This window comes from Girardinichthys multiradiatus, chromosome 20 (assembly GCF_021462225.1).
Source record: "Girardinichthys multiradiatus isolate DD_20200921_A chromosome 20, DD_fGirMul_XY1, whole genome shotgun sequence".
In the NCBI taxonomy this organism is placed as follows: domain Eukaryota; kingdom Metazoa; phylum Chordata; class Actinopteri; order Cyprinodontiformes; family Goodeidae; genus Girardinichthys; species Girardinichthys multiradiatus.
In genome coordinates, this window is record NC_061812.1 from 829604 (window position 1) to 856130 (window position 26527).

The following is a 26527-nucleotide window of genomic DNA, read 5'->3' on the forward strand; positions in this document are numbered from 1 at the left end:
GGACACAAAGACAGAAATGGAAAGGAAAAAAAAAGAAGCACGAAAGAGAGAAGGGGGAGGGGGGGGGGGGTCAAAAAGGAAAAGGGGAGTGTTGAGGTAAAATAATGCTATCACAGATATCCTCAACCTCTCCCAGTCTGGATGTCGTGAGAAAGAACAGATGAAGAGCAGGAAATTAGGATTAATGCAAGTTTAATTTGGAAGATAATAAGTCCGATGATTTCTAATGCAAAATGAAACCATACAAAATAACACAAGAAAGAAAATTACATAAGGGCCCTTACGGAGAGAGATCGCAGATTTCAGCAAAGCATGGCTGTCTCTACCCAGATGTCTCTGTCATTACAAGTTTTCAGTACATCTTTATACTGTGGACTTCAAAGCTTACTGATTGTGCCTTCCCTTTTTCCATCAGGTGTTGTAAATCAGCCAAGCTCCCTTGTGGCATCCATACCACGGCCAGAAGTTGACATTTATTGCTTTATTGTCCCTACAGCCAGCTTTCACGGCTTGCAGCTGCCGAGAACCTTCTAACCCCTGTTTCACCCTGACCCCTGCGCTTACTGACTCTCTCTTCAAGGTTCCCTCATGTTAAATCTCAGTTTAATGTTCTCACATGCAAACTAAACTAATAACATGAAATTACATGATTTTAATTCTCAACAGGAGAGAAGGAGAATAGAATGGAGGAAAGAAGGAAGGATGAAGATAACACCCTGCTTGCTTCTACAGAAATGTTTGTATTACCAGCTTTTTTTTACTGAAAGCTGCACGGTGCTTTTGAATGCAAGATGTATTTAGTGGTAAATGCGGTTCAATATAGAACATTTGTGTATCTGTTAACACCTGAAACTAAACACCTGTGGGTCTGAGTGTGAGCACGCTTGTGTTTACAAGGTTTCTCCATAAAAATATGCAATAGTGAGTGTGAGGAGCCACAAACACCCAAAGGCCCCCCAGAGCACAGGAACCCCAGGAGAACCACCGCCGGGATTACCGTAACCCCCCCAGAGAGGAGCAGGGGAGAATCCCAGGGGAACCACACAGAGGCCACAGTGCAGAAGCCCCAGGGAGCTGTAGCAATGAGCCCACAGGCCCCGCCGGCAGCCATCTACACCCGAGCAGATCCAGCCATGGACCCAGAGACCCGAGACCCCGGGACATATCACTCCCCAAGCAGAAGCCCGACCAAGCCCAGAGGTCCAGGCCCCAGCAAGCAGCCACCAGGAGTGAACCAGCACACACCAAAGCACCCAGCCCCGGATATCGAGAACCACAAGTACACCGGCGGGCAGAGATACCAACCACCGGCAGGTAGTGTGGCAGGAAGGGAATAGGCCCCACATTCGATGGGGGCCTAAATTGATCCAGGAGAGGTACAGCCCAAGACCTAACCTGACACAAAAAACAGGCACACACAGTCATGATCACACATTCCCACCCTCATGCGTACACATAAAAACACTCACACCCACGCACCCAACATAAAGACAAACAACAATGGAAGTCATGCACTCACTCACACTCCCCATACATACTCTATACTCCCAGGTCCAGGTGCCAATACCCCATAGGGACAACCAGCCCCCAGACCCAGGAGGTGGTCACTTCCCTCCGGGGGCGGAGACAGGCAGACCGCCCCAGCACCTGAACCTGGTCTGGGCTAGCCTGGGGTCATGCCTGAACCTGAGCGACCCTGGCCAGGACCCCAACCCCACGCCCCAACCCCAGTCCCGAACTACCCCCATCCTCATCCGGGGAGGGGGCCATGTACAAAAGACGGGTCTACATGGTCCAAACAAGCCAACCAGAGCCGCCACAGAAAAAAATAGTCCCAACCCCCAATGAGTTCCGATCCCAACCCCAGGAACTCGACATGAATCTCCCCACTGGACCACCCCCAACCAGGACACAGATATCAAACACATGCCCCCGAACCCAAACGCCATGAATCACCCCCCCACAGCAAATGGGCATAGTCCCACAGGAGAGCTTCATCTCCAAAAGACTGACGAAGCAACACCCACACAGCGCAAGCTCCACACAAAGCCCACACAAAGCCCCCAACTTCACATATTGCAGCTACACCAATAATAGCTTCACTTAGTATCTTATGATACATTATGCAGGTACTCTGTATGCACTCATGAAGGTTATTTCCCCTGAGCATGCCAGATGCTTCAAACTGACAGTATGACCTACTTTCTGAATAATTTGGTTAATAATCACCTGACCACTGGAGGGCACTCAGAGCATTGAGAATGATCCGCAGCAGGTCAGGTGAACCATAATTACGGAAGAAATTGAAATGGGAATGCCAGTAAAGGTGGGGTACCCGTTCCTGTCACAGCAGAATCTGAAATGTATGTACAGCCTTCACCCTGCATGTATCTCACTAAGCATAGTGGCTCAACAACAGATCTGCTCTGGGTTTTATTAGTGAAATAAATTAACCTTCTGTTGAAGGTTAGTTCTCATTTAGAGAAGAGATGGTAGCAGAACTCAGGACCTGCTGAATTATTTCACTGTCATCATAATTCAGCTATCAGTGGGTTTCAATGTTCTCAAACGTCTCCAACTTATGAATTCTACATAAAGTTGACCTATATCATAGTGTCTTTGCTGTTTGATTTGACTTAAGAGCTTCAGTAACTTCAGAACTTCTTCAAACTGTTAAACTGGACAGTCTCAGTCTTTAGGTTGACTATTGAGGTCCAGTGTTTCTCTCTCCTGCAGTTGAATCAGCACAATCAGCTGAGGATTACAATTAATCCTCAGCTGCTGAGATGATGAGTCACCAGAGCTTCGTCCGTCCTTCAAATGATCTGTAACTGTTCTTACAGACCTGCAGGAAGCCTTCAGCTTCTCAGTCTTTCAGAGGAAATATGTCACTGAGCTGGAGGTACTAAAGGACCCCGACCAGCTGACGGATCCATGAATTAAAAGGCTTTCCATTGTTTCCCGGAAGGCCTTCTCCTCCAGGAGCTACATAAACCAAGATGGCGCCGACGATGACAGCCTCGGAGCTTTGCTCTCTCTTTGTTTTTGTATTTTGTGTGTTTTTATGTTTTTCGAGCCACAATCCTGTGGTCTCATTCAGTAGAGAGGAACTTCTCAACATCAGAGAGTCCTCTCTTGGGATTTTTTCACCATCTTTCATCGATCCGAGGTTCATTGAGCTCCTGGCAAGCGGAGCTGCAGCGCTATACGGGATACTGCGTCGAAAGCGTCGGAGGGGAAATCGTGCTGGCGCGCTGGTAAAGCTCCGCAAAAGAGGACTACGAACACCACTGCCTTCAATCCACCTGGCAAATGTTCGCTCTCTAAACAACAAGATGGACGAGCTGCTTCTTCTCACCGGTAAAAACTCAGACCTCCGCAGATCAGCGGTTCTCTGCTTCACCGAGACATGGCTGAGTGAAAACATCCCGGACCGAGCACTGTTGATGCCGGACTTCCAGCTGCTCAGAGCGGATCGCAGCGTGGAGCTATCGGGGAAGAGGCGAGGAGACAGAATCTGCTTTTATATAAATGAAGGTTGGTGCAGAGATATAAAAGTTCTGGAGAAACATGTAGTCCTGATCTGGAGTCATTTTCCATAATCTGTAAACCGTTTTATTCACAGAGAGAGTTTTCCTCATTTATAATAATCGGCTCATATTTTCCACCGCATGGCTGAACTTCTGCTGCTGAAAAACATCTTGCTGAGCTGATTACAGACCTGGAGAAAAAAATACATGGACTCTTTCATCATAATACTGGGAGATTTTAACCCTAACCTCAGCCACTGACTTAAACCAACTAACTGATGTGGTGACATCATACATCAGTTTCTGTGAGGACATGTGTGTGCAGACCAAGACCTTCTGCACCTTTGGGAACAACAAGCCATGGTTTACTCCACACCTCAGGAACCTGCGCAGGGAAAAGGAAGAAGCTCACAGCAGTGGAGATTGGACGCGGTACAGGCAGGCCAGGAACAAACTAACAAAGGAGATCAAAGCAGCTAAGAGAAGCTACAGTGAGAAGCTGAAGAACATCCTTTCTACTGGTGATGGTTCAGCTGTATGGACCGGTCTGAGAAACCTGACTGCCTATAGGAGCCCCTCCACCTATCCTGAACAGAGGATGGCTTCTACTGCAGACATGATAAGAAGCCATTCACGCCTCAAACCATCTCCTCCACATCCCATTCAGGAACAAGTTCTTCCCACAAAGCAACCAACCCCCCACCATCAGATCCTCTGCCTGCACTAAAGATCTCCGAGGAAGATGTAAATAAGCTCTTTCAGCGCATGAAAACAAAGAAAGCTGGAGGACCTGATAACGTCTCCCCATCATGCCTGAAAGCTTGTGCTAATCAACTCGCTCCGATCTTCACAAGGATCTTCAACAAGTCACTGGAGAAATGTGAGGTCCCCTCCTGCCTCAAACGATCCACCATCATCCCGGTTCCCAAGAAACCCACCATCCTAGGATTAAATGACTACAGGCCTGTAGCCCTGACGTCTGTGGTCATGAAATCCTTTGAGCTTCTGGTGTTGAAGCACCTGAAAGACATCACAGGCCCCCTGCTGGACCCCCTGCAATTTACTTACCGAGCAAACAGGTCGGCAGATGATGCTGTTAACTTAGGTCTACACTTCATCCTGCAACACTTCGACTACCTTGAACTCAACCCACTCAAGACGGTGGAAATGGCGGTGGACTTTCGTAGAACACCACCCCCATACACCCCCCTCACCATCCTCAACAACACTGTATCGGCCGTGGACCACTTCAGGTTCTTAGGAACCACCATCTCTGAGGACCTGAGATGGTCTTCACACATAGACACCGTTCAGAAGAAGGTCCAGCAGAGACTGTACTTCCTGAGGCGACTCAAGAAGTTCAACCTTCCACAGGAGCTGCTGGTCATCTTCTACACTGCCATCATTCAGTCTGTCCTGTCTTCATCCATCTCAGTGTGGTTTGGATCATCCACAAAACAGGACAGGTCCAGACTGCAACGAATAATCAGGACTGCAGAGAGAATAATCAGGGCTGACCTTCCCTCCATCCAGGACTTATACAGGTCAAGGGTCAAGAAAGGAGCTGCTAAAATCTCTGCCGACCCCACACACCCTGCACATAAACTGTTCAGAGTTTTACCTTCAGGTGGCGCTACAGAGCACTGTTTACTAAAACCAGCCGCCATAGAGACAGTTTCTTCCTCCAGGCTGTTTCTCTGATGAACATTTAATAGACAGTGTTTGAAGGTCCACCTTCAGGTGGCGCTACAGAGCACTGTTCACTAAAACCAGCTGCCACAAAGACAGCTTCTTCCCCCAGGCTGATTCTCTGTTGTTCAATAAAGTACAAAACAACAGCATACAGATGTTGCAAATGCACCTTTTTATTATATATGTGTATATTGTACATTGTAAATATGTATATTCTGTAATACAAAAACAAAACCAAAGATAAAGTGTACCGGAGCCAAATTCCTTGTTTGTATGTACGAACTTGGCAATAAAGCTGATTCTGATTCTGATTCATCAGTGAGTCCAACATGCTTCATGGTGAGTTTCTGATGCTCTTGGTTCATGGACTGTCCTGCTCATCCGTGAACCTGTGGTCTGTGAAGCTGCTTTGCTGCAGCCTCATTTAAAGGAGAAAACAACCTGTCCATCCAACCTGTTCCGCTTTTACACACCTGCAAACTTTCATTTTAGTGGATCTAAGATGTATCACAGCAGAGAAACGTCTCCTCAAAGAGTTTTAAGGAGCCCGATTGAAACGTTGACACAGCAAATTCTGATATTTTGGTTCTTTTAGACCTCTGTGGTTCTTTTAACACAGCAGATCATAATATCCTTAGGTGAAGTTCTGGATTTAATACTCCATGTTCCAACCCATGTCCTTCCCATGTTCATCAGAGATGGATCATGACTGAAAGAACCAGCTCCTAGATCCAAACAGGTGAAGTGTCTGACAAGCAGGAGCTTACAGAAGAGTCCCTGCTCTGTTGCAAATAAAGGCCTCTCAGGTTTCTGATCAGACCCTTCAGGATGCCTCCCTGTGAGAAGAGCCCAACAAAGTCCCAGAACTCTCAGGTGTGACTATACATGCCCTCCATTCGGAGAAAACCCTGGGATCCCCATGGAGGACCGGGAAAACGCTGCTGCTAGTCCTTCACTGAAACAGGAAACTATGAATCCCAAACCTTGTAGGATTGATCTGAAGATTTTATTTTTGGTTTGCAGGTTAATAGTCTGGACCTGCTATATCTGCAGGATCTTCATCTAGAAAACAGACTTCAAACAACCAGATGTTCTCAGATGTTCAGAGATCCAAAAATTCACAAATCCATAAAACTCTAAAACAGTATCAGTGGGACAAAACATGGCATCTCTGGGTGAACAGATCAGCATCTGAACCAAGAAGTGTTTCAATGTGAAGGAGCAGCTGCAGCGCACATGAAATATTCATGTTGCTTTGACTTTAAAAACCACAGCCTGCGGGATGCCATTAAACTTCTCTTTAACACGCTTGTTCTTAGATTATCCAGGATTAACTCTGCTGCTGTGATGAAAGGGTGGAGAGGAGAACGGAGGGAGGCATCAGGGGGAGAAAGAGGAACCACAGCTGGCTGATCCGAACAGAAAAGAGTGGATGGATTTGTAGAACAAAGTGGAATTGCGAGAAGTGGCAAAAGGACATTTAGGATGAGCGATGTCAAACATGTCAGTGATTTATCCCTTCAGACTGGCCATGAGAACGTCTGATGTAGGAAAATTGCTCTCCTTTTCCTCCTCAATCAGGTTAAAGTCTGAAAACTCCAAGAACCTGCTGATAAAATCAGAAAGTTAGACATTGCATTGACCCCCGACCTTCTCATAGCTCTGCAGACACGTGAGCATACTGAAGGTTGGTTCTCCTCACAGGCTTCAGTTTCAGCCATAAAATAAAGAAAGTTATGCTGGAAGTACCTTCTGTAATGGTTCTCTGTTCATAGTTGTCTGGTTTACTTTAAATTGCCACAAACATTTGCAGAAGCTTTGGTTTGTGGCTTTGTGGGGTAACAGTGTTGCTTGATGGCTCTGCAGTGAGCGCCTCTATATTCACCTCAGTCAGCCTCTTCGCCAACACCAAGGCAGGCCCAGGGAAAGCCTGCAGAATCTGCTGCATTTGTAGATTCTGAAGTGAGGATGACTGCTATCTGAGGCATTAGGAGTGCAAATTATTCACACCTGTTGCACTTGATAACAGTAATACTTGCAGCTGATAGTTTTGTGAATCAGATGCTGAAACAGAGCAAAGAGACGCTACAGCAAGTGAAAACAGCATCATGTGCAGAATAATGTTAATGTTTGCAGGCCTCATTGTTTTATCTGTTCTAGTGAAAAGCTCCCTGTTAACAGATTCATGGTGACTTTAATCAGATCATCACTGAGTATTAGAAGCAGTAAACTGTGAAGCTGGGATCTCAATTAGTCTGACAGTGACCACATTATCCAACCCCCCAGTATAAAGTCTAAAATTAATTCATAATTAAATAGCAACCTGGGCATATTTATAAAGAACTTATTACTTTAATGGCTCCAAAGCATCATCCAGGCCTGCAGAATTATACAAGAGCTGCTACTTCTGTATCTGGTGCATACTTTAACCAGAAATAAATATCAGAAGTACTTTTAGCTAATTATTTATTGGACCCAGATACTGCAGCATTCTGACACTGCAGATGCAAACATTTAAATTTAAATCAACCTCGGCCTCAGGTCTCTGCTGAAGAAGCAAATACCTGCAGGACAATCAGCCAACGTCCTGCAGGAAGCTGCCTGTTCTCCTTTCAGACTGTCTGAAGAGGCCAACTCAGCACTTTGAGCCCAATTGGATGGAGAGCAAATATCTCCTCCCAGTTCTGCTGAATCAGATGAAAGCAGGTCAGTTGTCTGCTGAAATGTGAGGGAATGGGAGCTGCTTAGATTGCTCCTGTAATTCCTCTGCTGGTAAACCTCAGGTTCAGGCATTCATTCAAGACTGACTGTAGAGCTACTGGAAGCCATCCTGCGGATGTACTGGTTTATTTTGAGGACAGATGCGGCATCGACTGCATGTTCAGGATGATTCATTGGTAGTTTGTCTGATTGTGTTTCCTTTGCTGCATCAACAGTTGAGTAAAGGTTGTCTTACCCTCCTCACAGATTTCTGTTGTTTTTGCTTTTAATGACATTTCAATGTTTCAAATGTCTAAACAAATACTAATATGAGACAAATATAACACAAGTATATACAAAAGAAGCGGTTTTCAAATAATTGTATTTATTAGAAGAAAAGAAACCATCCAAAACAATATGGTCCCTTCAAATGAGCTGATTCTGTGGCCCGTACACGGTACAGACTATTTTAATTGGTGGCTCCATCTTGGAGGAACAAGCTGCCAGATGCTGCCAAAGCGGGTCATGGGGTACTACTCTCCGAAAACTTTAAACTATACTAATTCTGACCTTGGAGCAATGAATCGCTTCTCCAGGGACTCTGTCCTCCAAATTAGTTTCACTGAGAGTTAGTTTTGGTGCTGCAACCAGGAGGCTTAGTTCTGTCACTCAGTGTGTCTGACGTTAGATAGAGCATCCAGTCAGCATGCTCCTGCGCCTGTATGAGAGATGAATCCGTCCTGGCATCACGTTCATCTCACCAGCAGGACTGAGTGAACAGCACCCACTGGACCCACCACCTTTCTGTTATGTGGAGGATAGTCTGTGATGCTAGCATACCCTCTCCCACTGGGCACGACCCACACTTTGAAACCATGGGAAAAACCCAAAGGCTGCCAAACATGAAGCAGAAATCAAGTTTAATCTGCTTTGGTGTTAGAATAACAGACGTTTCACAGTAATTAGATGAACTCGAGAGAATCTGGAGGGGCAAACCGTTCCTGTGTGTATGTTTGTGTGTGTTTACTTACTTAGACCTGTTCATCTCATTATTTATCTCTTACTAGGTCAGAACCAACCCAGAACCAGCCACTGCCTCATAAAAAACCTTTATATGAAGAGCAGAACCAGAACTTTTGGTCTGATGTGAGTTTTTTTACGGTGACAATGAGTGGTGGAGCTTCGTCTCAGCAGAAAGAGCTGATCCTGATCCACTTTCAGTTGTACAGGTGGTTTCCACACAGTGGACTGGTCCCGGTTCTGTGGCTCTAAATGATAACCCTTTTAAAACAACTACACAGGATGGTGAAAACCTATATAATCTTCAGCTGTGACTCTAGTAGGCATGAAACGGTCAGTTAACCCAATCTGTTTCTGTTAAACATCCTGGTGGACTCCTCAGCTTCAGCTGACTCTGTTGGAGAAACATTTCTGCTGCTGTTTTCATACCTTTAAAACCTTCTGAGCTCTTCCAGTTTGATTGCTGTTTCTTCTGACATTTTCATTAAATCTGAGAGCACTGAGGCTGAATACCCCCCCACCCCAGCAGGACCTTGGAGCCCAGATAAGAAGCTGTGCTCCGGGGACACCGTGGGACTGCTGTGAAGTTCATTTAATCCAATCCCAGTTTCAAAGCTGCCACAGATCAATGCTCCACGGCTTATCCGGGTGGAAATACTGGCCCAGCGTTTGGTGCTGAAAGATCTGTGGGGCGTCCTCCGTGCTCCCTGGCACCGCCGTGTCCTTTCATAATCCCCTAAAAACTCCTGCACGCAAATGTCAGGACGCCTCCTAACTGCTGAGCTGCAGAGAGTCATCAGATTGCTGGAAATGTCAGCGAGATTATTCAGAGAGCAATCAACAACACCAGAAGCTCTAATTAATTCCTTCCAAGCATCTGCGAGTCAACAGTTTGATCTGCGGCTCGTTTAGGAGCAAAGCGCTTTTTGTTTCAGTGGTGGGAGCGTTCAGATCACTGCAGAGGCTTCTGTTTCACATCCATCAGGGTTTAAATCATCAGAGCTAATAAGTGTTTTCTGTTAGCTGCTCCTGCTCTCCGGCTGTCACTGATCCTGAAATGTGTCACTGATGGAAACTTCTGCTGATGCATCATCTGTGTTCATAACAACTGGGCATTTCTCTCAATATTAAATCAGAAAAACCTTTAATTACTGACAAAGTGTTAGACCTGGAATCAATTACTTTTCATCCAAATATTCACCTGATTTCATCAGAATTTTGTCACATATTCTCCTTTTTAATATTAAAACTATTTGGTTTATATAAACCTTAATCTACCTAATTCATGCAGATATGGACATCCAGATTTACACAGATAATGCAGTAATTCATACATCACTGATGACCCATTACCAGGACTTGCTCACAAAATCATGCCTCTCATTAAAAACTAAGAAACAGTATGTATGATTAATACAAGGACAGGGAAACACTAATACACTCCTGGGAAGTAAAGAACCTGAGATGCTTACAGTTTACTTGCTTGGTGTTACTTTAAACTAAAAATCCAGATTAAAACGAAACTCAAAAATATCAAATTCAATTTTGAAAGAAAACTCTTGTTTTCCGATGAAACGTTTTGCGCTAGGATTAGGAGGTTTTCTGGCCAGATCGAAATTGGTGCATTTTGCAAAACTGCAATGGAAACATTTTTCGCATCACACGTGTCACATGATCAACAACCTGATGTTACTACTGGCGATAAGGTGAAGAACACTACAGGAAGTAGCAGGAGGATGATGATGCTATTGCATGAACAATCTTATTCATGTGTGATTTTAATTGCTTTGTCCACAATTGTAAAATTGTGTTTTGTGGACATTAGCAGAATATCAACAAGGTTTTGCACACATTTGTAATGGAAACACAGCTACTGTCAAATCCTTAAAAAAATCCTCAGTTGAGTTGAACACACAGGTGCATGCATGCTCAGTATGAGGGATTGCTGCAAAGTCAACACCAGTGACTGTCCACTGTCTCTACATGCTCATCCAGGAGGAGGGAATGCTGCAAGTCACTGACTGGATGCAATCTGCTGGGTTTCCTTAGATAGAAAAACTTTTTATCCAATTTGAATAAATAACTGAATCTGACTGAACTGTTCAATGATTAGGATTAATTGGAATGAATGAACCTGACTTTTGTGAAGAACCTTGAGATGACATGTGTTGTGAATTGGCTCTATATAAATAAACTGAATTGAATTGAATTCTTGGTAATCTGCAGGTGGAAGTATGGAAAGCCAAGAGGGTCATTATTCACACCCAGGAAAACAACTGGCGAGTGGAAAGTGTTTAGCCTCTTATGTCTAAGAAGAAGAACTCCAGTGCTGTGTTGCCTTTTATTTATCATGAAGTTAGGAGAAATAACAGAGTTATGGGGGTAAAAATATTATAATAAATCATGATATGATAATTTTAGAGTTTCTTTGTTTAAAACCACAGAACTGATCCATTAAGAATCTTTCTGAACAGATTTTCATCACCTTGTCCGGTCTGATATTTAATGCTGAAGACTGGAAACATGTTCGCTCTCAGAAAGCTTCACCAAATTCACAAAGTTCAATTTAATGTAAAACAGCCCAGCTCAGCTCTTTACTATCTTATAGTTTGTGAAGCTAAAGTAGCAAAACTAAACTGATGCATCTGAACGAGACCATAGAACAGCATCAGACAGAATGTGGCTTATAGACAATATCTGGATCCCATGTTCTGAATCTGAAGCTGAAAATCTCACAATCTGAACAGCTTTCAGGTAGAATCAAACCAATCCTTCCTGGAGTCGGTTCTGGTTCTACATGGACTGATCAATGATCGGAGCAAAAAGCATAAATTGTATAGAAAAACACGAGGATATCTAAACTTTAAAGTTTTACAGTCTAATGTCTACACTGCAAAGCCAAACAGAGCAGTGGGAAAAGCCATGGCGGCAGCATCGCCATGGCAACAGGAGTATTAATACCAACAGCTACAGGATGGATACCGGTCACAGTTGGTGTCGTTAAATCTGCATTAATCTACTGCTTGTTCTTCTGTGAATAATGCACTGAATTTACTAATTTTACTCATGAAGACGTAGTCAAGGATGATGAACACAAACAACACATTTAAAGTGCTGCATAAAGATTTCACAACTACAGAAACATCCAGTCTGTTTTCATCTAAGACTACGGCAAACAGTACTGTCCAGAAAAGGCTGATTTTGCTCCAAGACTGACCAAACCAAACCAATCCGGACAGATGTAGACAATGATCCAGCGCGCTGATTAAAGTCAGGCATGCCGTAACAATGGATGATACGACGAACTTAAAGACAGAGCTGAGCTCTGCTGGCTGACAGTTTTCAGAGAGAAGAAGAAGCAGCTGGTGTGACCACAGAGAGCAGAACGAGCTGCAGACACAATCTGCAGACTTTAAACCGAACGCTGACAGAACGAAGCACAAAGTCTGTATCAGCAGCTCCACCATGCTACTGACCACTAACCATGGCCAGACAAAATGAAACTCAGCAGGTTATGGTTTCTAAAAGAAGTCGACCAGATCATGGACTCCATCTCACCTGCTTCTCTGGAGAGGTGCATGAAAGCCTCCACCCCCTTCTCCCCGTAACTGCCCTCAGAGGCAACTGTGGAGACGTAGTTCCAGCCCATGGCCTTAACGATGTCCACCATGGCCTGGGCCTGGAAGCTGTCTGGAGGAACAACTCGTGAGAAGAAGTCATAGCGGCGGTCGTCGCTCAGCTCGGGGGCGGTGGATGCATAGCTGATCTGAGGGATCTGGAAGGAAGGAAGAAATGGAGAAGGGAAACATTACGGAGATGAGTCCAGATAACTGTAATAGTTTTAGCTAATTGATAGAATAACTAAACCTTAAGGTTAAAAGCTTCTTTCAGTTTGACTTATTGGTGAAGATTCACTGGAAATCTGATCCTTTTATTGAGTCTAAAGACTTCCAGACCACAAAACCAAGACCTCAGATAACCAACTTCAAACCTTCAAACTGTCAGTCTCTGGACAGGTACAGATGGTTCCTGTTCCTGCTGCTCAGGTTTGGTTTGAACCAGAATCTCTGTCAATATCAGTTCAATTTCACTTAGCCATCCATCTTCCACTGCTTATCTTGGATCAGCTCTCTGATCTTCTCTCAGTTGAGCTTCTGAACTGACTGGACCTATTTAAGGAACTTGGTCCTTTTGGGCTGAGCCCTAGGAGCTAGCCTAATTAAACCTGGACATTGTGTTGGTTTTAAAGCAAAATGGAGAAATTTTCCAGTTAGCTTTAATGGGTTTCTGTAAGGTAATTGAAGAAAAACCCTGTTTGCTGGGAAATGACTTTGACCCAGCTAAGAGTGGAGCTGGTCAAAGTAATTACATGTGACCTGAGAAAGGTTGGGGGATTATTCAGTCTCTTCCCATTAAGGGTTCCCTGATGGTTGGAAAATTAAATGCATCCTTCAGGAAAAGTTTGGAGAAACTCCTTAACCTTCCCAGCAGATTTTCCTCCAATTAGCCTTTGATCCCTACTGAGTCCCGCTAACATTCAGTGTGGATTAAAAGTTTAACTAATTCCAACAAGGTCAAAGGTTCGTCCACTAAACTCATTTCATGTCTCACATTCTACTAAATAAATGACTTATTTATTAGAACAGGGAGGAAAGTGGACTTTGTAACTCAGACACTCCGCAGGTTTTATTCTACTTCCTGTGTTTCCTCTTTGCTCCAGAACCAGATCCTGTCACAGAACCTGATGGTCTTTGTTGGAACTCAGCATCAGTGATTTAGACCTGGAAAACATCTCCAGATGATCACAGAATGACCAGAAGCAACTAAGTTCCTTGGAAACTTTTCCTCATCTCTTAAATGACTTCCTGAATACAGAAAACAACTGGCAGGAGTTCAGGAGCTCAGCATTTCAAGAAATGAAAAGCAGACATGGAGACAGGTGAGAATTGATCCTCTACCTATAAAAATGTCTTCATTTATCCTCATTTCAGTAGATTGTTTTCACTTTAATGAAATAATCCTCAGAGAAGAACAGAGTTATGAACTCTGATAATAATGTAACAGAGAAGATTGTTCCTGAGTTTCTCTCTCTGCAGATTACTGAACCAAACTGATAGACACACCTGGTTACTTCCCTTCTTTAGTTCACTGAAGATTTTATATACTTTATATGAAATGAGAAAACAAATCTGAATCCAAATATTCCCAAATGCATTTGGACTTTTTTATTCTGTTTCTATTGATCCTTATTAGGGATTAGGGACTTCCTTTCAGAAGGTGGAAAACTTCTGTCAGTGTAACATCGACCATGATGTGACACCAAGCAATGCAACTTGTCCAATTCTTGCAACTGTTTTGCATGAGCCGCCATCTTCATTTCTGCACCAGATTCCCAACTGCGATAGCAATGAATACATGCAGACACAGGCAGACCCTAAGGTCCAGAAGATGCATTCATATACATCAGGTTCTATTTTAGTTCAGTCACAAACCACATGTACAAGAGTAATAAAAGAGAAAAATATCTGCTAATCTCATCAGACCGTTTTTTGCCAGTACCTCGACCAGGTACTGCCAGATGAGTGTTGCAGCTTTCACATACAATGTATAGGCTACACGTCTGTTCATGGTACAGAATCAATCCAACTGCAACTCAAATATCACCGCAATATTCCAATATTATTAATTTATGCCACACTACACTACAATGATAATTCAGTCACCTCAGGATGCTAGATGCTTGGAACTGAAAGTAAAACTAATGGTTTGTCCTGCTTTCTGATTAATTTGGATAATAATTATTTGACCGCCTGAAGGCACCCAAAGTATTCAAATTTATTTCCCAGATGGCCATTTGATCCATTAATATAAAACAATACAAATGAGACACTGACATAATGGAAAAGGGAATGTACCCAGTCCAGACACAGTAGAACACTGGCACACCCTAATCCCAATAAATATACATCTCTTAGATTGGGAGCACATGAAAGATTCTTCAAAGATTCTTCAAAGACATGACAGAACTTGATGTTCTTCAGAACCACCTTGAATGCCCCACACGCTGACACATGTAACACGTGTTTCATTACAGAAGCACACAGTACTCGGCACTATGGGAAACGGTGTGACAGCAGTTCGGCAGAGAACTCCAGGTCATGACCTTAGGAGGAATTCCTCAAAACTAGAAGAACAACATCTGACTTTATAAGGAAGAGATTGTGTTTGGAATACATTTTTCAAAAGTTAAATATTTTAAATGTAGATAATAAAGGAGAGCAAAATTATTCAATGGTTTCTTCCGCAGGGTGCTGACTGTGCACATTGGACAGCTTCAGATCCTCTGCAGAGTTTATACATCAGCAGCACTTCTCGCTATGATCCCACCACAACCTCCTGCAATCACAGCACAACACAAACCATGGTCTGGAACAACTGCCTCGGACCAAGTCACAATGCAGCAATAGAAAACCATCTCCTGTAAAACCCTACAAATAATGATGTTTGACATCGCAGCAGGATCTTCATCCTGAGGGAAGGTCTCTGCAGCCAACATGGCTGCTGTTCATGTGAACAGACAAGGATGAAGACATAAAAACACGTGGGATCAATGTGGGATCATTTGTGATAAAAAGATGATTCTGGTCTTACTGTTTTTCGGAAAGATGCTTTTTAGTTAAATAAATAAACATCTTTAAATATTAAAAAATATGAAATGATGAATGGATCATCTAAGGCTGGAGCTCATTTTAACATCTGCTGAGCAACTTGGGACTTTTTATTGTGCCCCGAGTCATAAACATGAATGCTCCTGAACAACTAAACAGATGTTTCTTACTAGTAGCAGCAGCACTCTGGAGGTTCATCAGGAGGTCTGGAGCTCCTCATGCTGCAGATGTGAAGACCTGATGTCACCACTTTCTAACTGAGCATCTAAACACGCCGCTGCAGCTTCATATGGAAGCGACTTGCTCCTGGTAGATGTTTCCATAAACCCAATGAAGAACAAACACTCGGACCTGCTGTCAGAAGTCTCTCTTGGCTTCTCAGAACCTGATGAACCTCAGTTACAAACAGAATCCAGCTTTTCTGTCAACAATAAAACTCATGTTCTTGTCATTAACAGTTTGTACCTGCGAGCTTCATTATCAGCTGTTTTCTCTGAGTCGGATCAGGACGTCTGAAACCAAGCTGACTACAGTTCTTCCCTGCTCTGGTCACACAGATCCCGACCTGGGCATGTTATCAGATAATAAAGTGTTCATAATGTTTCTGAGAGAAACTCCAGGGCATAAACAGAAAAATAAAGGATGAATCTTGGCTACAGACCAAACCCTGCGCGGCATCCGATGATTGATGAGACTCATAAACGTCTCTGTCACACCTGCTGGCGTCTTTCTTCCTTCCCCTGGACACAGAAAGGTCGCCACCTTGACAGCTTCAATAAAACACAACCTGAGCCACATCGTGATAGCAGCTTAACCTGACTCCACACCAAACAGCAGCAGGAGGAGACCACGGCCTGAGCTGAAGGGTGACGGAGCCAAGAGGAGAAAGGACAGGGAGGACTGGGGACAGACAGCAGGATGTTAGGACCACAGACCTCCTTATGTCTCATGTGAACAACAGTAAAGCCTTTGGTCTGTGAGGATAACTGGAGGTTTTTGAGCTCCTGTTTACAACCTGAAACTGCAGGTGAAGGTCCATATCTGGGACAGAACATAGACAAGGACTGAACGCTGGACCTTGACAAGCTTACTCCACCTCATTCGGTTGTTTCAGTGAACCTGCCAGAGACTGACGGATTCAAGCAGCTTGACTGAGCTTCCTCCATAGGGTGGCTAAGTAGAGGAGCTCCATCATTTGTGGGGAGCTGAGAGTAGAGCTGCTGCTTCTCCACACTGAAGGAGGAAGTTCATCTGATCAGGAGGATCCTGGATGTCTCCCTTTAGAGGTTTTCCAGGCACGTACCACTAGAAGGACAACTAGAGCTGGACCAAGAACTGCCTGAAACCATTTCAAATCCCATCTGACCTGTAGATGCCTTGGAATCAAAGTGTTACTGTGGAGAATTTCTCCTTCTGACTTCAGATAAACAGAGACTTTACATGGATGATAGAACTGCCCCGTACAAAGAATGGACCAATGGTAAGAAAAAGCAGCCAGTTGATCAGGAACACATTAAAAGAAAGTCTGGGTCTGGATGGACTGAGGCCCGGAACAGGCCTGGATCTTGAGTTTTAAACCAGACGGAAGCTGTGTGGGAAGAACTTCAATTCTGAAGGTGAAACACTGAAGAAACGGAAAAACCAAGTTGTAATGGCACTTAATTACACTGACCCAGCTCACTGCTCCAGCTGCAATTACCCATTTCATTACAACCTCTCATCTTCTGCCACACACACACAGACACAGACACACACACACACACAGACACACACACACACAGACAGACACACACACACACAGACACACACACACACACACACACACACAGACACACACACACACACACACACACACACACAGACGTGGGTGCAGGCGTTCATCAACATGCTGTTCTTTTCCTGCAGACGGAGAACTGGAGCAGAAAGCAACAAGCTCCACTGACTGACTCACTGCTCTGGTTTGCAGCCTCTGAAGGACTCTGGGTTTCCACATGATTATTATCATTTTATTTGTGAAAAAATGATTCTGTGTTCAGACAGATTCAATGATAACAGTCCACTGACTCGCTGTCTTTGTCCTTTCATCCTCTAATCTTGCTCATCTGTTACAGTTTCATTCAGCTTTTATTTCATAGCCTTTTAGTGACATAAAGTCAAACTGCAGCAGGGGAGAAACTTGTTCTGCTTCACAGATTTACATCAGTTAGAACCATGAGCTGCAACAACTCGTTTACCACAAGTGTCTCTCGGTGTCAGAAAGTGACTTGGACTTGTTACCAGAACCAAACTTTCTGATCAGATCCAAACACCTTTAGATCAGTTTTCAGAGCAGCTAGGAGACACAACATGACAAGACGGGTGTAAAAAGTCATTGTTTCACTGTGTGTCTTCTGTCAGAACAAAACTCCTGCAGGTCATAAATAGAGCTGCTATCTCCAAACATTCCTCCTGCATGTTTCCCCTGATAATTCGCTCAAACGGATCTCTGGTTGTATGTCAGTTTTCTATCTTCTCCCCCATCCTCCACATGTGCAGCTGCAGGTGACGTCCTGTGGCCAAACTTCATGCTAGCAGCAAACTAACTGACAGGCCACCAGAGCTGCAGTGGCAGAAGATCTGCTGGGAAAAGAAAGAAGTTCTGACAGCTTCATCACTGTAGTGCAGTTAAACCCAGATTCTGTGGAGAAAATTGAGACTTTTAGCTGCTTCCATTCACTGTTCTCCACAACCACTGCACAGCTCACATATAAATGATCCTGGGGACAAGGTTGGTGGGAGGAATGAGAATGCTGGCACTAATAAACAGCTGTTTAGAAGTGCTGGTCAGAACTGGAGCAGAAATTCTATCATCTGCCCTGATGCTGCCAAACGTTTGGTGTTTTAAATAAGAACGTCCCCGAGAAGATGCGATTCTCCGGCTCTCACAGAACTTTTAACTACCCCTGCAGGGTGCTGGTTTGTCTCCAAGCTGCTGCTCTCAGCAACAGCATCTACCATCACTACTTTCTTCTTCATTGTGTTATGCATGGCAGAGCTCACTGCTCCATATGTGACACTAGGACTCTTTGGAAACGTTCAGCTGAGAGCTGAAACTTTGGATCTACTAACCTGGACACAACAGAAGCAGAAAATGAATTAAAGCCAGATAAACACACGCAAACACACACACACACACACACACACACACACACACACACACACACACACACACACACACACACACACACAAACACACACACACACACACAAACACACACAGCTCCTTTCACATTAAAAGCCTCTTCCACGGCCCGTCCTTAAATCAGGACTCCTGCTGCTTCCATAATTCATCAGGAGCGCCACTGCCCTTTCTCTCCTTAATCTGATGCTAGTAATTCGTTTGTCCTACAGCGCCCTGATCCTCACCTTGTTGCCGCCGCCTGAAGATGAATGAGGAGATGAAGGCAGAATGAGGATGAGTTCAGAAGAAGAAAATTCACAATATGAGGTGGAGTGAGGTGTCCACAGCTGCTCGGAGCTCTCTGCCAGTTACATGTTCAACAAGCTTCTCTATTGAAAGGAGCCCAAGGTAACTTCACTTTGCTTCATAGTGGCCTGGGCTGGCCAAACAGTTTCAGCTAAACCAGATCCACATTGTGATCCTCAGAACGTCTGCTTCAAAGTAACGCAGAACTGACCCCAGAACAACAAGCACACCTGAGATCAGGAGTCGCACCTGGTCAAGTCCAACAAACACAGCTAGTTACACCACCAGGAGTTTGAGTGCCATCTCCAGGTAATAAGGTAAAAACATTTAATTTATTTAATGTTTTCATGTTGGGAAAAGTTGTTCATCTCTGGACTCACAATGAAGAACCTCTCAGTTAGGAGTCATGGAGCAAACCAGTTTTGCAGAGCAGCAGCTCTACCCTGAGTTGTCCTCAGATGATGGAGCTCCTTCCTTATGTCTAAGGCAGAATACAAACTACACAGCAAGCTCATTTTAGCTCATGACAGTTGGAAGATGGAGCAAATCCAGAGCTTCACCTTTCAACTCTTTCCTCACCACTACATACAGGATCAATTCCCTCTTTCTGCAGAAGAAGTTCTGATCCATCTCCTGCTCCATCCCACCATCACTCAGGACCAGGCTGTTGACTGATCCACCTTTTTCACCTTGAGAAACAGGTGCATGAAACCCTGATGATCTGTTTTTAATGTTAGTGTGAAGTTCCTGCTGGTGCAGATCCTGGAAGCTTAGATCGTCTTTGCTAACTGTGATTAATGAGAACCATTAAGCTCCTACAGGCTCAATTTTAACCTGCTTGGGCTCAGTTTGTTCACATTATTCCCATGTTTTACTCTAGAGATAAAAATGCAATAAAAAACTGTTTTTCTGTCTTTAAAAGCTCTGAATGTGTCTCAGTCTTTTTACTTCTTTTTGTGACACTAAGATAAAAAGAGGAAACAAAGGTGCAGCTTTTCTCCCAAACCTTTTCTTTGTGGAGATGTTCACCTAAAACCCAGACAAACATTGACTGTGTGTGAATCCTCACGGCATTCATTTGGAAACCTGCTGTTTTATCATTTTTTATGTTTTGGTTTAAAATGATGAAATTCTCCCAATGAACAGAACCTTTTTGTTTCTGTGATGTGAACGGGTCCAAAAACATGTTAACAATCAGTGAATCTGTGGTGTTCCACATCTCCTTTTGTTCTCCATGCAATCATCTCTCAGCATCTCTTCCTGCTGAGCCAGTTCGCTCCACTGTGTGCCTTCTGTCCATCTAGCGTCACGCAGTCAACAGAAGCTCATTCATTGTTTCTGAAGCATCTCACATGTCTGTATTGATCGTGTGTTTCCTGCTGAAACCACGCTGGATTCAGGCTCAAAGTGCTGCTGAGAGCAGCAGCGTTGTGCTAAAAGCTGCAGTCAAACACTCGAGCGTGGAGTGGATCTGCTCCAGGTTCTCAGTATCTTTCTCCCACATAAACAGGCCTCTCCACAGCGGCGGACTCTCTGTGGTCTTTCTAAATGTCGCCCTGCTCGGTGCCGGGTGTGTTTCGGACAGATAGTTGCTCGACAGAACAATGAAGCTGCCCTCTGTGACCTTCAGAGGACAATTTAAGCTGCTCCCCTGATGAAGCTGCAGCTGAACCTGAGCCAGACACAACGGCATGGAATGAGTGGTTGTCGCACTGAGAAAGAAGAGAAAGATGCTCATCTGACAGCAGTCTTTGTTCACTTCTTAATTCATAAAAAAAGGTTTTAAAAAGAGGACAAGCATCATCATCAGAGTTAAACAGAGGGTAGATGCAGGAAGTTAGAAAAATTGAACATTTTCCTCTCTGGAGACAGAGTCATAAAACAAAAAGACGTTTTTAGGACTTTTACATCAGGCGCAAAGAGAATCCAACCGTTCCCAAAGGTGAAGAAGGTTCTGAATGAAGTGGTGTAACTTTAGTTAAACCCTGACCTGGAGTGTGGACACTGTTCTTATCTTCTGTAAACACAGAGATGGAGTGCAAAGGTCCAAGCTGTGTTCTGGTCTGTTTCTACCTACAAACTCCAGCAATAGAAACATTAAATCAAACATCATCCTTTGATTTCTTCAGACTGTTACACTCCTTTCATTGCCAGTGATTTTTTCATCAGTGAGAGAAGCTTCTCCAGAATGTTCTCCAGGTCCACCCAGCGGTTTCCCATAAAGAAGCAGCAGAAGCTCCCCTCAGCGTGTTACTGATGCCCAGCGTTTAATTCAAACCATATGTCCTGTAAACAGCCACCGTAAACTGTGATTTACAGACTAATGAACGCAGATCCTCCTGAGGCCCACCAGGGGCTCATCACATTTACAACATCTAATGAAAGTATGATCAGTACAGCAAACATTGAGACCCATTTAAATGAGCAGCACTGGGAAACAGGAAGAGAAGATAAAGGAACGAGAGAGGAAACGGGAAGCAAAAACATCAGAGGTGGAAGAAAGAAGTGGAGGAAACTCAGAGAGGGAAGAAGGAAATGAGAAGAAGGATGGAAAGAAACAAAAATAAGACGAAAGAAGCTGAGAGAAGAACTGAGGAGGAACCCAGAGGAGACAATGGAAAAAAGACCAACCTGATTCTGTTTGTGGTTTTTTAAACTTTAGCTTCTGAAATCAGATCCATCTTCAGCACTTCCTAAAATCACCGTATTCAGCAAAGACTGATCCAGGATTCACCAGTGGAATGTGAAAAGTACATCTGTCCCAACATCCTGCATGACCCAGTAGGGCAGGTATGGTGCAATTTATAGGCTTAGACCTTCTGCCTTCTACACATCAGGCTGGGGAACAGTGCAGAGGTTAGACACAACTAGGCTGTTAGATGATAGCTCCTAGACTGGATCAGATTTTTTCTAATATAATCATCTCATGGATGAACAACATCTCATTAAACAAGCAAGTCTTTAGTTTATTTAAGTAATGGACTCATTTAGTGTTGGACAGGTCTGCCTTCACCTCTACCCTGGTGTCATGGTATCATTTGGACCTAGAGGATAAGGAAAAGAAGGTACGTTCAGGTACGTCCTGGATCATTAGACCGTCTGCAACCAGAACATTAAAACCAGTTTTTCCTCAGAGCAAGAACAGATCCATCATTATGCTTCAGCTGTGGTGAACATAAAGAGGATCTGGTCTACGCCTAACGCCCTGAGGACGAGGACATTTATCAGAAAACAGATGAACTGCAGAGCGTCAGCTGGGAACAGGATGGAAAACCAACAATAGTGTCAATAAAAGTCAAAAATAACTCTTGTTCTTTGTCCCATATTTGGTTTTCCTGCACCTGTCCTCAGGTGCATTCCTGGAAAACAAATCCACGCTGATGGAGACCCAACAATGATCTCTGAAATAAGCCCAACAGAATTTACAGAAACCAACTGAGAGTGAGTCCAGCTTTAAATCTGAGCATTGAGGACACAGCCAGAGCTGACCTGTCCACACATCCCCTCCCGGTCCCTCTGCCATGGAAGCAGAGGGAATTCCTGGTGTTTCTTGGAGCTTGTAACAGCGATGGAGAGCATGAAGCACGCTGGAGGAGGAGGGCTGCTAAAAGAGGATCCTGGTAGGTGGATGTGTGAGCTGGGCAGACATAGAAGAAGATAGGCGTTGTGATCTCTCTTAGCTGGCTGCTCTGGCTCGACTGGAGCAGAGGGAGAATGAGGCTTGGCAGTTTTGTCTGGGAGGATTGGCTCTAAAGTAGAGCTAATGTAGAGAATACTTCTGGATAAGTGAGGAATGTCTGTGCTGTAAGCTCAGGTTGCAGGATCGATGCCAGCTGATTTATTTTTAAAGAGGACAGGAGCTCCTTTCTCTGCCGTGGAGATGAAGCTCAGACTGAAGAGGAATTCATCTTAAAGGAACATTTATTATTTCTGCAGATCAGTTTTTATTTCCCGTTTCACAGACAGCAAGGCCTTCACTTTTACATCAGATACGATTTATACCAAACCTGACTGTTATTAATAACTTTAATCCTTAACATAAGATCAGGGCAAGAAAAGCTGCTGGTCTCCAGACCTAACAAAGCAGCACGTGAGTATCTGAGGCCTCAGCAGCTCCTTTGAATTGTTGGAGTGAATTTGAGGAACAATAAAGTCGGCCAGGAGGAGCTGTCGCTGGGATGACGAAGGCTTATTGTGAGCATGTTGTCTTCTGTAACTGCTGATTCTGGAGACCAGATGCTGTAAAACCGTCTGATGAGCTGCAGATCGTTCTGTTCACCGTCGCACTGATGAGGAATCATTTCCAGCTTCTTCTTCTCAACACCGAACATGAAGCATATGGATGGTGTAGACAGCGGGGAGCAGGCAGCAGAACCACAGAGCTGGAAGACAAACTATCAACGCGGGTTAGAAAGTTGCTGAACCTAAAGTATCTGAATAACAGCACATGAAATATTCCACAGATAAGTAACTGAAAACCAGGATGTAAGAAGGAAAGTAGCAGCCAGGAGCTGTTGATCAACTAACTGATCATCAGTACGACCTCTGCTCTAAACACAGGCATATTGTCAGTTTGCTGCTTTGGAGCATACAGATATTAGCACAACGCCAGGATGGAAAGACATCAGCAATGATCTTAGAGCAGCAGCCCATCAGTGTTGGAAGGGTTAGAAGGTCATCTCCAAATATCTGACGTTCAGCTGCTAGTCTTCCCAGGAGTGAACGTCCCAGCAGATTGTGGATCAATGTGCTCTGGATAAAATACAGATGTTTGTCCATGATGCACAGCAACATCAAAGGACAACAATCCTAAACTCAGCAGCAAATCTGCAAAAGAGTAACTAAGAATGAAAAGAACCAAGATGGTTCAACGGCCCAGTCAAAGTCCGGGGTTCCACCTGACTGAAGTGGTTCTGATATTTTACTGTTTGAACATAATCGTGTTTTGGAGACAAACTTGCAGTAAAAATATGTTTTTGTAGGAAGTAGGAAGTGTTCCTCCAAACATTAACATCTCTTTCACCAGTGAGGAGGAATCTGTATCCTGACGTGATTGAAGCTGAAATCTCTGATGCATCTTTCAGGAAGAATCCTGACGACTGCTGATTTACCTCCCGAAACCTGCGTTCGCCTCATCAGGATTCTGAGGACCGACGCCTCCTGACCAGAGCAGGTGTAACCTCAGCATTGATCTCATGCTGCGTGTTTGTACTGCAGCAGCTCAGCAGCACCCTGTAACACCACCTGCATTTGTTAAGCAATCAGTTGGGGGCTGAAGCAGACCGCTCGCTTGTGACGGGTCCCGACTTGACAAGGATACCAGGATGTTTTAATGAGCCGGGTCTCCGGGTGAGAATTGATTTCCATAATTAGATCTTGAACAGGAAAAAGTACGGATGGGCTGAACTTTGATAACTATCTGCTTTATATTTACTGCACAGAACCAAAGTTTAGATCTGAAAAGTCCTGTAGCTTCTTCATGAGCAACTCGGACCTTTTCAGCAGAAACCCGCCTTCAAAACATTCCATCAAAGTCTGATTCATTACATTAAGCATAAATGAGATGGAAACAGAAAGCTTGTCTCAGTGGTTGTTGCTAACATCTTTGTTGAAAACAGACTTGATTTGAAGAAGGATCTGGGTTTTCAGGAAGGGTTTGATCTCCATTCAGTGGCACAACAGACCCTGCAGAACTTCAGGTCTTACCTGGCTCCAGTCAGACGTAACAGCCTACTTCCTATTCTGCTTCAATCTGGGCTGCAAGAGTGCTCACAGCTCAGGTTACTTTGAAGAAACGCCCACTAACTGTCCACCATGTCTCACACCGAGTCTGAGTAACTAACAGGACCAAGTCAAGGACTTGTCTGGCTGCTCTCGCGAAGTCCTGCTGGACCAGACCTGTAACCAAACTAATTATCTGAGAGACTGCAGGACGAAGACGAAAACCATCTCTTCATGCTGAACTCATGACCCCTTAAGCTCAGGTTTTATCCAGAATCTATGCCCATCCTTTAGGCTCCAGCTCTTTGCAAATAAAATCATTTACATCTCATTACAGGTCTGCATGTGGAGCAGATAACGTCCAAGTCAAGCAACCCCTTCGTTCTGGGTTCTGTTTTTAATCAGTGAGAATTCCTGTAGAGACTAAAATCCAATTTCTGCATATTAAACTCTCGAGCTAAAGACGGAACAGGAAATTAAAAAGTGACCTGCTGTTTGAGCTTTAATTAGATCACAATTAACAGGTTCACACCTCTCCATCCAGTTTGCTTCACACATTCATAAATACCATCTTCTTACGAGTCTGTCAATGAGCAGCAGGCTTTTCTCTACAGTCATACGCTGATGTGCAAATATGGATAATGCTGAGGACAAACCGTCTCAGAACCACCGCCCCGTTCCAAATAACATGCGGATCACATGGTTAAAGACGGCTGGAGAGAAGAATCTCTGAAAATGAAACTGAATCGTCATGATGGTCAGTTTTCTTCAGATGAACTTAATGTGCTGCAGTAACTTGCTGATTAACCAGACGTTGTCCTCCTAACCTGGCCTGCATCCTTCTACTGTGGAGATCAACATGGTCCGACTCAGATCCATCAGCTTCTCTCAGGATGAAGGATCGGATAATGATGGAAACAGTTTGTGTCCTCGGCTCCAGGAGAAATGAATCAGCTCCTAACCTGCTGCTCTCCTAAAGGTTCAACGTTCAGTGGTGGACCAGGTCGCCCACCCTTTCAGAGACCGGTTCTTTGAAAAACCTCTCACTATCTGCCCACACCTCTGACCCCCTGAGGGCAGTTTGATTATCATGTTTCAGCAGATAGCACCAGCAGACGTCTGGAAGTCCAATCAGAGAACATTGCTGTTGCTGGTTTGGATGTTCCTTTCCTTCCTCAGCGGGAAAAGGATGGAAAACATGCATTCAGCTCAACCTTCTCCAAATACATTCTGTTTATCTGGAGGAGCAGCGTGTAGGAGATATGAAGTAGGAGGTTCAGTCTGAACCGGCACAGTCTGTTCAATCTCTGCAGAACATCATCATTAACATCCTCCTCCAGCCCAGCTGAGATCATGACAAACGCTGCTGTTGTGGAAAAGAGTAGCTCTGATTCCCACCGGGACCAGGTCCAAAGATTCTACTGCTCCAGGACTGAGTCAGATGATTCTGTTGCCCCACGCTGTGGTCCATCACAATAGGGACAAAATATAGAGGAGTTCGACTACTGCAAATGTTCCTAACCTTCAGGATGGGAATGAGCTGCAGATACAGGACTTTAAGGATCTCATAGTCCTGTCGGGGTGTATTGGATCTGAACAGTCTGCTGACCCAGAACTGGTTCAGGATGGTTGATCCAGCTATTTTCCTCAGTGTGGTAATGCATTCATCCAGGTTGGGTTTAAGTGTTTAAGATGGTTGCTTGGAAATTAGAAAACTATGTCATGACTGG

At 44.2% G+C, this 26527-nt stretch overlaps 1 protein-coding gene across 1 annotated transcript in view; it reads right to left on the reverse strand.

The window, feature by feature from the left end:
* LOC124856655 (metabotropic glutamate receptor 7) overlaps nucleotides 1-26527 on the reverse strand; it is a 197983-nt gene that overhangs the window by 117598 nt on the left and 53858 nt on the right. Inside the window, exon 2 of the mRNA XM_047347353.1 lies at nucleotides 12501-12717. Within this exon, the coding sequence (XP_047203309.1) occupies nucleotides 12501-12717 (217 nt within the window). The remainder of the gene's footprint in view (nucleotides 1-12500; nucleotides 12718-26527) is intronic.